The 12,426-nt window shown below is 45.7% G+C and overlaps 1 protein-coding gene across 1 annotated transcript; it reads right to left on the reverse strand.

Annotated features, from left to right (window-relative positions):
• Window positions 1-9,220: 9,220 nt before the first annotated feature.
• On the reverse strand, window positions 9,221-10,192 carry OR2AT4 (olfactory receptor family 2 subfamily AT member 4). The gene has a single exon (XM_013953155.2). The coding sequence runs from the start codon at window positions 10,190-10,192 to the stop codon at window positions 9,221-9,223; it is 972 nt and encodes a 323-aa protein (XP_013808609.2).
• Between the last annotated feature and the right edge of the window lie 2,234 nt (window positions 10,193-12,426).

Genomic DNA, 12,426 nt, shown 5'->3' on the forward strand with positions numbered 1-12,426 from the left:
GGGGGCATCACGACCTGCTGTCCAAGGACCACCTCTCCATCGGCAAACGTTAAGGATGAAAGCAAAGGAGAGTTCCATATGCAGGACCATCTCTTAAACTGAGCGGTGCTGGCAGTGATTTTTAGACAAGGAAGGAGGAGGAAGCAACCTCCAGGGAGTCTCTTCCAGGTGTGATTCCCCCCCCCCAGCGGTGAGGGACTATTTGGGTCTGTGGCGATGGAAGGGGAAGTGGCAGGAGTGACCGTGAAATGGTGGAATTGATGGCTCAGAGGTGGGGAAGGAGGACAGTCACAGAAAACCAATGGATTTGTCAACAAACTCACAGCATGAGTATGTGAGAGCCCCTGGGAAACAGTCAAAGGAAAAAGGGCTCAGGAGGGTTAGCAGGTCCTTAAAGAAATGCTGTTGAGACCGTGGAGGGAGCAGAGGAAATGTACTGAAATGTAGCGGGAAGACAAAAACGCAGGGGGAGACCAGTCCTTTGCAAGGCTTTCGGTGATCCCCAGCAGAGGAGACTTGGGAAATGAGGCAAATATAAGGGGGATGCAAACACGGCATGAGATTGTGGGAACGAAATCAGAGAGACCAACACACAAAGGCATACAGCCAAGTTGTGGGGGGGGGGAAAGGACGCAAAGTCCTGGGACAAGTAAGAAATAACAAACGCCTGTATGGGCTCAGCCCAAAGGTTCATCAGTGTCCCGTTAGTGGCCGTGGATTGACAGAGCAGGATAATGATGCTTTTCCGTTCGTTCTCTATTTCCTGGTAATCGTTAGCATTCTGTAAGATTTTGGGGCGCAGCTGACAGTGTCGAGCTGATGTTTTGGAGAACTACCATCGTTGTCTTCATGCCCTTTCCAGACCGATAATATCTAATTTGGAACTCGTTATTATGTGTGATTGGGTTGTCTTTCCTCATGTGCGTTACTCTGCATTCATCTATGCTGACATTCGAATGTGTCTGTATTACACAGTAATTCAGTATCATGGGATCCTTCTGCTGCTCTTCACAATTCATTTTTGCTATCCTTATTAAATTGTGTCACAGGAAGATGTCACTTCTCTGCTTACCCATTTCTATATCCTGTAAAAGCACAACAAACTACAAGGGATCCAAGTCCAACCCCCATCTGTCTTCCCTGTAGTTTCTACCCTTGTGAACAGTCTCTATTAACTGATTATTAACTTATGGGAAACTTGTTTTTTTTTTAATCCATGGTGGCCTTGTTCCTTTTTTGGATTTTGTTGCGAGTGTAAATGACAGAGAGTAAAGACTATTCAAGCATAAAGAAGGAGGAACTATGCACAGAGGCTGCTGGAGGGGTATAGTAATGCTAATGGGCTTCTGCAGGCCTCCAAAATAGAAGGGCTAGCTAATTTATAAAACATAACAGCCAACCTTAGGTAAGCTTAAATTAAGCTAAACAGATGTCAAGGGAAGAATTAAAAAGAAACGGCTGCGGTGAGAAGCTGTATCAGCAGTGACTCTTTCCAGGGCTAGATCACACTGGTGTAGGTAGCCAGAGGGTATAAAAATAGAGCAAAAGTGAGATCTCACCTACCAGAGAAAGGGTGATGAGTTGGGTACATCCACATTCATAATTACTCAGCTTTATAGACATGACTAGATAAAGTAGGCTCTGTCCCGGGTCACTGAGCTCACGCTGAAGTTCCCAGGTGTGGGCAGAAGCCCCCAACTTCCCCACAGAATAAAGACTCGTGTAAGGGCTGGTCATCTCTGAGTGTTTCTTAATATCTTAAAAGTTATAAAATGGCCAGTAATGCAGAAAAATTTCTGCTCGTGTACCGCACCTCCCTTGTTCCAGCCGTGGAGTGGAGCTGCCACTGCCAGCGAGAGGCATCAGGGTCCCGTTTGCACGTTGCTCCTCCAGCGTTCTCCACGAGCCCAGAGGGCACAAGCCTGGCTGTGCCCTGGTGGCCGTGCCGGCGTGCTCCAGGGGCTGGACGGGGCCGGGAGGAGGGAAGGAGGCAGGAGGGGCTGCGGGGGAAGTGGCAAGGGTGGGTTCAGACATGAACGTCCTCAGGTTCCCATTCAAAACAGAAGCGGGTCATCGTAGGCAACGTGGAGGTTGCCTTGCTTGTCCTCTGCGCTGTGAGAAGAGCCAGAACAGCAGTTTCCAGCTTGTTCAGATGATCCGCAGTCAGCAAAGCCAATGGTTTGCATGCCAAGGTCTTGAGTGGTCTTTCCTAGAGGTTGCTTTAAGTTCATCTCCATCCTCCTTCCTTAGCAATGAATTTGCTAAGTGTTAGCTAGTATAACTTTCATTTAAGTAACGCAGCTAATCCTAAAGCCATAAACAATGTTATGAATAAAAAACATATGTTTCACCAAAGAAAATGTTTCTAGCCTATAACCAAAGAGAATAATTTGCATTTTAATCAAAAAGCAGATTATAAAGTCAAATCAGCACAAAGACATATATGAGGTCGAGGAAGAACACCTCCAAGACATTTTAAATATTTCCAAATTGCCACGGATGCTTACCAGATTCAAGTTTGACCAGGACACCCTACTTCTATCTATCCACTAAGTACACACAAGTCGGGAAGGTCAAAATCTTTGTGGGGGCAAACAGATAAAATTGCTATTATGCACAGCAAATCTGAGGACTGAAAGACACACAAAGTGACAGAAAGTGCAGCCTGTATTTTGCTCTCAAAGCTATAAAACCTCAGTGAATTGTGATTCAGGTAATTTTAGAGTGGTAATTCCCTGGCATGGTCACCGAAGCGAAGCAGGACTGTAGTCACACCAGTTGGCTCCCAAACCATGCCAGCATTCACAGAAAGATGCTACTAATGTTTCTTGCCTTGAAGACTAATATAAGGATGCGTGAGGCCAAGCAGAGTTCTTGCTAGGACCCTCCCAGCCCCCGGTCCTTTCTAATAGCAAAAGCTTGCAGATTCAGGCATGCCAAATGTCACTGCTCTGATGTGGCAGATCATGAAGTAAGCCGTCCGGCATGATCTAAAGGACACCCATCCCCTGAGGTGGTTTGCACCGTGCAGATTTCCTCAGAAGAAATGCTGAAGAAAGCCATTAAATAGGAAAGCTGCAGTAAAGCGTGACTTCAAAGTGGCTTCCCAGCTGCTTCCTGGACTCCCCGGAGTTTGTGCCATAAGGTTTTTCTTCTTCTGCGTGCAAAAAAAGCCTTTTTTCCCCTCAATTATTTTCAGACTCTCTCAGCATGACAAATACACAGCCAGTGTCATGTAGCTTTCTGGAAGTGAATAAATGCAGTCAAACAAAAGTAGAAAAAGCGAGACAAAAAGCAAAGGGAAAGACCACAGATCAGTGTCACAGAATCACAGAATCACGGAATGGTTGAGGTTGGAAGGGACCTCTGGAGATCATCTAGTCCAACCCCCCTGCTCAAGCAGGGTCACCCAGAGCACGTTGCACAGGATCGCGTCCAGGTGGGTTTTGAATATCTCCAGAGAAGGAGACTCCACAACCTCTCTGGGAAACCTGTTCCTGGGCTCTGTCACCTTCACAGTGAAGAAGTTTTTCCTCATATTCAGAAGGAACTGCCTGTGTTTCAGTTTGTGCCCGTTGCCTCTTGTGCTGTCGCTGGGCACCACTGAAACGAGTCTGGCTCCATCCTCTTGACACCCTCCCTTCAGAGATAAGATCCCCTCTCAGCCTTCTCCTCTCCAGGCTAAACAGGCCCAGCTCTCTCAGCCTTTCTTCCTAGGGTAGATGTTCCAGTCCCCTCATCATCTTCGTAGCCCTTCGCTGCACTTGCTCCAGTAGTGCCACATCCCTCTTGCACTGGGGAGCCCAGAACTGCACACAGTACTCCAGATGTGGCCTCACCAGGGCTGAGGAGAGGGGCAGGATCACCTCCCTCCACCTGCTGGCAACACTCTTCCTGATGCACCCCAGGATACCATTGGCCTTCTTGGCCACAAGGGCACATTGCTGCCTCATGCTTAACTTGGTGTCCACCAGCACTCCCAGGTCCTTCTCCGCAGAGCTGCTTTCCAGCAGGTCAACCCCCAACCTGTACTGGTGCATGGGGTTATTCCTCCCCAGGTGCAGGACCCTGCACTTGCCTTTGTTGAACTCCAGGAGGTTCCTCTCCACCCACCTCTCCAGCCTGTCCAGCTCTCTCTGAATGGCAGCTCAGCCTTCTGGGGTATCAGCCACTCATCAAGCAACAGTCACCAAGTGCTACACTGCTCTAGGAAAAATGGTGTTAAACCACCAAGGAAACAGTGAGTTCATAACTACACATTCAGAGACTTCTACCATCGCGCGTTCCAGTGGAAACCTGGTGCCAGGTGGTGACCACCATGTGATCAGGGCTATGCTGCCTTTCCGTGAGCAAAACCCACATCTTCTCTAGGTGACACACAGGCAGGTCTGCACACGGGCGCATGGACTTCTCAAACTGCAGTTTTACATTTACTCCATTAAAAATAAAATCAAACTGCGTATTGCTCCCTACTGCATGCGGTTTGGCATCTCCAACCCAGACTTCTACTGGCTCTGACATCCGTAAACTGCCCCAATAACCTCGCAGGCTTGTATTTCACTGCTGTGATGCTGCAGCAAGATCCCTTGTGTTAGCACTGATCTGCATTTAGAAGAAAAGACATGTCCAGCCCAGTCACTCCGGTGATCACAAGCATTTCCAGGTGCAGACCATCCTCCTTAGAGGAATAAAAGCAGCAAGATGATCTCCCCCTGAACGTATCTCTTTCCCAATCTGCTATAAAGCTCTGCTGGGAGCTTGGTCCCGATGGATGCGAAGGGAGGGGAAAAAAGAAAAGCTGGGGGAGATGTGGTGTTGCTTGCAGCACCCAGGGGCTTCCTTGCTGGCTTTTGAGTGACCCCCCCCTAAGCCTTGCTCCTTCGTGGGGGGAGGGAAAGTGCATGCAGGTACCCTTGGGTGCCTCCTCCATGGAGTGCTGTGGTGGGTGAGCAAGTTTTCGCTTTTGGCCATGTTAAAAAAAACAAAAAAGAAAAAAGAAAACAAGTTCATTTTGAAGTTCTTGAGCTCAAAGCTGAGTATAAACAAAATGGTGTCTTGGTAGGTACCATGGAAAAGGAATGTCTAGTTTTATAAGAACTTTACGCAGAAGAATTCTGATTGTAAAACCAGCTCACACAAATTCTCCTCTTTTTAAGTTATTATTGTAATGGCACTTGAAATATTCTGGCCTTTGCTTTGCTTCTATGTGTACACAATCTTCATAAGATGCAGGCTCATAACTGACTTGGGAAGGGCATCTCAGGCATGAAGAAGCAGCAGCAAGTCAAAGGGGTGAGGGCCCTCATGACGGAGGGGGAGACTGGGAAATAAAAACGATTCTCATAAGCAGCTTGGGAGGCATATACTTTTATGTGGGTGAAAATACTGATGTTGAGATCTTCTGCTTGATTTGACCCCACTTCCCTTCCATTTTCTGGTTTTCTCCCATACTGACATGAAAAAAATCAAAGTTGCGGTATTCCTGCAAGTCTTCTCTCGAGAAAGAGTGATCTGAACCGCTGGGATGTGGAGGGCTGGAGAAGGGGGTTGTCATCTCCCAACGCTAGGTGGAGAGCACAGGGGTAATTTAAGGGCAAAGGGGGTTGTTAGGTTAGAAACTTTGCCATCTGGATGAAAAGTAAAGGCAGGCTCTCCAAAGCGTTATGCAGTGTTGTTCAGGCTGAAATACAAATTGGGTGTTTGAGCTGGAAAGGATTTGGGGGTTCATATTCATAAATAGGCTCGTGGCTCAGAAATACTTAGCTATATCTGGAAAACTGATGCTCAGAGTCTGCAGGGTTCTTATGCTAGACATGATTCTTATTTATTTTTTATTTCATCCTGAACTTAGATGAAGATTTGGAGCGGAAATATGTATTATGTGAATGCAATGTCTTGTAAAAGGAAGCAGCACGTTCCCTCTAGATGCTATTATAATGCTATTGCTGCAGATAATAAATAATATTAACTGGAAATGGTCTGTAGGTGTTAGGGAGAATAACTGTGCTGTCAAAGGTGATGAATGAGGGAAGTGGAGAAGGTTTTAGCATCCTATCCTTGCAGTTATTTTCTGTAATGTTATTCCAAATGCTGCTTGCAAGCCTCTCTATCCCAACGGCCTGCTCTAATCTTTCCCTTCCGATCACCTCTTGAATGCAGATGTCAAGGTGACTGCAAGGAATGGCCAGAGCCAACCAAATTCTTTGCTTCCCTCTTCAGCAGCCATCAGCATCGGGTTTTACACAGAAAAAATTTCCAGCTACGCAAAGCAAATGAGCTGCTCACATTGTAGAAGGTGACAATTCCCTTTAAAAACTACCTAAAATCCCTTGGGTGGGTTTGCTTCTTTTACACGCAGCCGTGCTCACGATGAAGTGACGAGGTGCAGAACTAGGGCTTTTCTCCTGCGGCAGGCTCCGCTCCTTCCTCAGGAGTTCCCAGAAAGTCCCATCTGCTCAGTGACAAACCTTTTGAGGCTGACTCCCAGGAACGGTGTAATGTGCAAGGAGGGAGGACAGAGGTGCAAATACCAGCTTTGTCTTAAAATAATGTCCTGAGATTAAGGCGTGTGTGCTGGAGCGATGCTTGTTTCCCACTATGTTTCGTGGCTCTGTGCCATTTCCCGTGACTCCCATCGCATTATTGTGGCAGCTGGTGACCTCCTATACCCTGGCGATGGCAGAAACCTGAATGCTGGTCCCTTCTCCAAGGCTGAATTATTTCTTTTTCTCATGACTAATCAATGCAAAACAGTCCTCGGAGCAGAGCACTGCGCTCCCCATTTTCTCATAAGCATACTAATGAGGCCGTGCTCACTCTTCCTCTCAATTGCAATGAGTTTTGAACGACTTTCTAGTGCCCTGGCCCAAAGCAGCACATAACACAGTGGTTGGGGTGCTGCAAAGCAGCGGGAGATGTGGGACAGGCTCCTGGCAGATGGAGGAGGGAGCTGGGTCTGGGCCATCCAGATTCTGCGAGGGTGAACGTGTGCTCTGAGTTGTTATCTGTGACTCTGCATCTCTCCTGACCGGAGGGCTGTAAGGACAAGCCTTCGGGAGGGATTTCCAAGCTGTGGATCTCAGGAGAAAAAGGCATCCAAGCCCTAACGGTTTGGGGGATACCCTCTGGGCTAAGCACTGCCATCGTGCCTGGCTCCTTGCAGCTCCGGGTGCTGCCTGCTTCCCATCCGCTGGGGCACCTGGAAAAATCTGTGCAAAAAAAATATATCAGTTTCACAGTAACTAAAATTCATCTATTGAGGGCTCTTTTCTAGGAAACACTGTCTCTGAAAAATGACTTGATGAAAGGACTAAAACCATCCTTCTACACATATCAGGAAGGGAATGTTTAAAGCATTAGGCAGTGATAATCTCTATATTTGATGAAGGTACAACCAATATAGGATTATTATATCAAGTTTTTATAATCGTCCTTCAAGAAGAGTGTTAGAGAACAGCCATGAGAATGGTTAAAAGTTTAGAAAAGATGCATTATAGTGAGAGTCTCTGGGGACCCATTTCATTTAGCTCATCAAAGATTAAGGAAGAGTTTGATCATCTTGTATGAGGATTTACATGAGGAACAGAGATCTGGTGTAGACAAAAAATAGAACAAGATCTTATGACTGGAAACTGGAAATGAATAACATCAAAGTGGAAATAAGGCTTAGGTTTTTATCAGTGAGAATAATTAAGAACATTTTACTGGAGGTTCTGAAGGGTTCTTTGCCACTATGCACTTTTAATTAAGAGGGGATTTCAACCTAAAAGGCTATTCTAGTTCAAGTAAAAGTGATGGAGAGGAGGCAGAAATAAATTTGCATGAATTTGGTGGTTTGTGTTGTGGAACGTCAGAAGAGACGATCCCAGAAACTACTTCCCAGGACCCACTCCAGGATCCTTTCCCTTCCCAGGACGAAATCCAGGATCTTTTCCCTTCCTGGGACCCACTCCAATCTCTTGCCCTTTCTTTGCCCTTTCTTTGCCCTTCCTGCACTCCCTGCTGCAAGACCAGGCGTCCCACCAGCATCACCTTCAACCCCCCGTTTGGCTTCTTCACGTTGACAAGCAGCATCTTCTCATCCATCACCTTCAGCCTTGCCATCCTCCTCCTCCATCCAGCCTCCCCCAGCCCCAACCTGGCTCCAACTCCACTACCCAGGGCACACCGTCTGCACCCACCTTGGCCAGCACCTTCTCGCATTGGCACTGCCGGACCCTCCCATCAACCTACTCTCCCAGTCCGAGCCCCTGTCTCCCATCCCCTTTCTTTCCCAGCCACGTAGCCCAATCCCTCATGATCTGCACTCATCTACTGGGCTTTGCAGAGCAAGATGACCCACCCAACGGTGATCGCCCATTTATTATTGATGATGTGGTGTGTGTATGTGGGTGTGTGTGCGCACCACATGCTGATGAACACATGGGCATCTATTGTTCCCTGCTCGAATCCCACAGTGCCTTCTTGATTGGAGTGAGGTGCTGTCCCCGAGCATGGTTGCCACCTGCCCCACAGAAGGAGGAGGTCAGGAATCTGCGAGCGGACACGCCAATGCCTTCAGCAACTCTTATCCATGCTCCCACTCACATGCTCATAGTAGAGAAACCTCTCTGCACCTTAGGGTCTCTATTTTAAACATTTTAAAAATAAACTCTCTTCCTCCTCCAAAAGCACTCTAATTTTTAGATTAACCCTTTCTTAATTCTCTGAGAAGGGGTGCAGATCTTTGACTTAATCTCCAATTTTTGTGTATGTTTCTGGTGACAGATAGAACAGAAGAGCAGTGCTGGGCGCTAAACTCTGTGTTCACTGAGTACGGCAGGCACATTGCCTCCGCCAGCCTGGCAGGGTCTCCTCCTCTGCAGGCGGCAGCCCACCTAGCTGGAGATCCTCTGCTCAGATGCAGCCCAAGAAGCAATGAAGCTCAGTCAAAGGAGAGCTAAAGATCTAAAGATTTTTTTATTGTTTTTTTTTTTATTTTTTATTCAGTGCATTCACAGCTTTATTTAGTGCATCAGTGATTTAGTCACAGAATATAAACCAAGTAGAAAATTATAAATATTTTTATGCAAGTACACTAAAAACTTCATAGAAATAGGAAAAAATGCATCAATATAGGATATACCACAGTTCACAGGACCCAAACCAGACTCCAAAGGCAATGGTGTCTTAATTAACCAGAGGACTGATTTTGCATCAATCTTTTATACTGCTGTAAATTTTACCCAAATAAGTTAAATTTTTTAGGAAGTGAAGAAATTCTCAGCAAAATAGTCCTTTTAACTGCAGATTTCACTTCCTTATTTCGTAAAGTGTAAATGATCGGATTTAACAAGGGAGTTAAAATAGAGAAGACAACATTGCTCATTACGTGGACATCAACAGGAATGTCTGCTCTGTAAGAAGCATATGCCATGGCAATGGATGAATAGTAAGTGCCGACCACAATCAAGTGGGAAGTACAAGTCGAAAAAGCTTTAGCACGTCCTTCTTTGGAGTTGATCCTTCGTATGGAGATAATGATGCAGGCGTATGAGATGGTGACGAGCAAGAGAGGAACGATCGATACAGTCATAGCGATGGAGAACCCCAAGAAGGTTTGGAAATCGGCATCGGAATCTGAGCATGCCGCTTGCACCACTGCCAGGTGGTCGCAAAAGCAGTGATAAACTCTGGTTGTTTCGCCATAAGACAGCTGAGAGGTTTGCACCATGACAGGTGCAGGTATTAGCAGTGCTATCACCCAGGCGCTCGCGGCCAACTGGATGTTTACTCTCCTCGTCATTTTGGCTGAGTAATGCAGGGGGCTGCAAATTGCTTCGTAGCGATCGTAAGCCATGACAACGAGAAGCAGCGCCTCGGTTACTGTTAGCCCATGAAAACTGTACATCTGCAGAAAACAGCCGTGAAATGAGATGGTTTTAGCATTGGCCAGAAACATGGCCAGCATTTTGGGAATGGTGGTGGTTGTAAACAGCACATCTAACACAGAGAGGTTAATCAGGAAAAAGTACATGGGTTTGTGGAGCTTATGGTCAACCACAACTACAGTGATGATAATGATATTACCAACCAGGATCAGCAAGTAGAATAACAAGAACACAACGAAGAGGGGCGTCTGGAAATCCTGCAGAGCCGGAAAGCCGACCAGGAAAAAGTGTTTAGTGGAAGCATTGCTGCTGCAGTTGTCCATGGCTGGTGGAAACACCTGCAGGGAAAAACAGGGAGTAAGGAGACAGCCCTGGCCTGTGCGCAGAAAGATTGTGGGGGTCAGGAACGCGGGGGACTTCTCTAAGGAGCTTATGGAGGTTGTGCAAAGGAAACGTGAAATTGCACAGAGCCGAGTGTGTGGCAACGCACTTAACTCCACCACCCTGGGGCACACGCGTGTGAAGTCTCTAACCCGCAGTTAAGGTGGTTTGAATTCTCTGTTGATAATGCGGCTTATGTCTGAAGGCTCTGGGTGGCATGTTTTCCAGCGTTAGATCTTGCCAAAAAGGAGACAAAGTTAGGAGAGATACAACTGAGGCTCTCTAGAGTCACATAAAACTCATCTGATATTTTTGCAGGAGTGGTAGCAGTTACGAGAACAAGACTCTGGTCCACTGGAGGAGAGACTCTCCAATCCCATGAACAAGACATGCATGCCGTTGGCTTTGTTAGGATGTTCGATGAATGCCTCAGCTCCGACGGGTCGGGCAGGATTCGCCTCCCCTAACTTTGGGTGCTCTCCATGCAGAGCCCTCCATCTCCACTGATCCCCTGGGTTACCTTTCTGGGCAATGGGGAAAAGGGGCATCTTCAGGGTGCAGCTCCTCGGATCTGTTCTGCACCCGAGCAGCTGCCTGCTGGACATGCCCATTCTTCTCCCCAAGGGAATCCAGGGGATTAGCTCAAACTTGGAGTCTGTGTATTCATTTATCTGTCTTTTGCCAGCTTTCACAAGCTTTGCTACCACATGTCATTCTCATCAGCGGTTTTCATGTTACCTCTGGTTGGCTACTCGCAGCTCACTGCGTTTCCCATAGCTGTTGCAGCGTGTGACTGATTTCTGCTGGGATAGCTGAAATTCAGATGCAAATGTAGAATTTTCTTTTTGGCCTCCGGTTTGTTTCTTGGTGCATAAAAGCAAAGGAATTTCCATAATAAATGTTTTGGCTAATCTAGCCCTCATGTCTTTTATGCTGGTCAGTAAGAAACCTTTTAGAGATTCATGAAGCTCAAAGACTCCATAATAAAAAAGCCAGAAAAAGGATCAGACAGCGACTTCATCTCAGATGAACTGGGCCATGATAAGTAACATGATATGTGACAGCTTACAGCCTGTTCGTAGCTTCATTCTATATAATGTAGCTCTACAATTACATGATTCATATAAACTTGTGATCCTTTTAGTTCCTTTCCAGTTGTCATCTATAAATAAGCAGTCTATCCTCTTTCTTTTGTAGAAATAACCGTTTTCTTTTATAAATTACAAATGTTTTCCTCAATTGTGTCGGCTCTGCGCTCATTCTTCCATAGCAGGAAAGGTAAAAAAAGTGTGTGCCAGAGTTTTCCATTTATTTTACATACCTCCATTATGTGCTCTTTAAAATTTCTGCATTACAAAGATTTTCTTTCCTCTCAATAGAAATATTTCCTCTGTTGCACATAATGATTTAATGTAAATTAGAAAGCACTATTCTGCCCAAACCCTGTGGAATATGCATGCTTGCTGCAGCAAAATAAAGTGGCATTTTGGAAACTTCCAGCCTCTTCTATTCTAGCCTCCAGATTGCTACTTCACATACAAAATCCTTTGGCACAAATTCCTTTGGAATCTCCCCATTTTCTTCACCATCAGAAAAATCAAAACTAAATCTATGTTCAACCCCCCCCCCCCCCCGTTGTTTTTGTTAGGTTTATACTGAGAAAAAAATAGGGAGATGAAACTTGATTAGATTTATTGCCTTTTCTTGGTTTCCTTATCCCCAATTTAAGAGAGAGGAAACACGGCTCTCTTGGAAATGTTTTGTGCTTGGCCTCAAGTAGTTGAGAGTAATTGTTGGTTTCATGCAATTTCCTAACATCATTAAATCTCTGGTGATTTTCAGATAAATTCACCTTTCACCCAGAAAGTCATCTGCTTATAGAAGAAATCCATTTAATATTAAAAATAAACAGATTTTGTGCCCCACGGAGATTTCAATACCACTGACATTTTGTATACTCTCTCCTTTTCATCTAAGCAATCCTACATTTCTCTTTCTTGTTTTTTTTCAAAACTGGTAAGCTTTAAGGATGTAATTTGTATAAAAATTGCTGTACTATAAAAACAACATAATGTATAGTATTGAATTAAAATTTCCAGCATGTAATGTCCTTAAAATTAGCATTGATTTGAAGTTGTTTTCAGACATAGTAGATCAAATTCTCATTCTTGGAGCC

Source organism: Apteryx mantelli, chromosome 1 (assembly GCF_036417845.1).
Source record: "Apteryx mantelli isolate bAptMan1 chromosome 1, bAptMan1.hap1, whole genome shotgun sequence".
NCBI classification, from domain to species: Eukaryota; Metazoa; Chordata; class Aves; order Apterygiformes; family Apterygidae; genus Apteryx; species Apteryx mantelli.

Bases quoted from the DNA above. Each gene is read 5' to 3' on its own strand.
- OR2AT4 (XM_013953155.2), bottom strand. From the start codon at position 10,192: ATGGACAACTGCAGCAGCAATGCTTCCACTAAACACTTTTTCCTGGTC.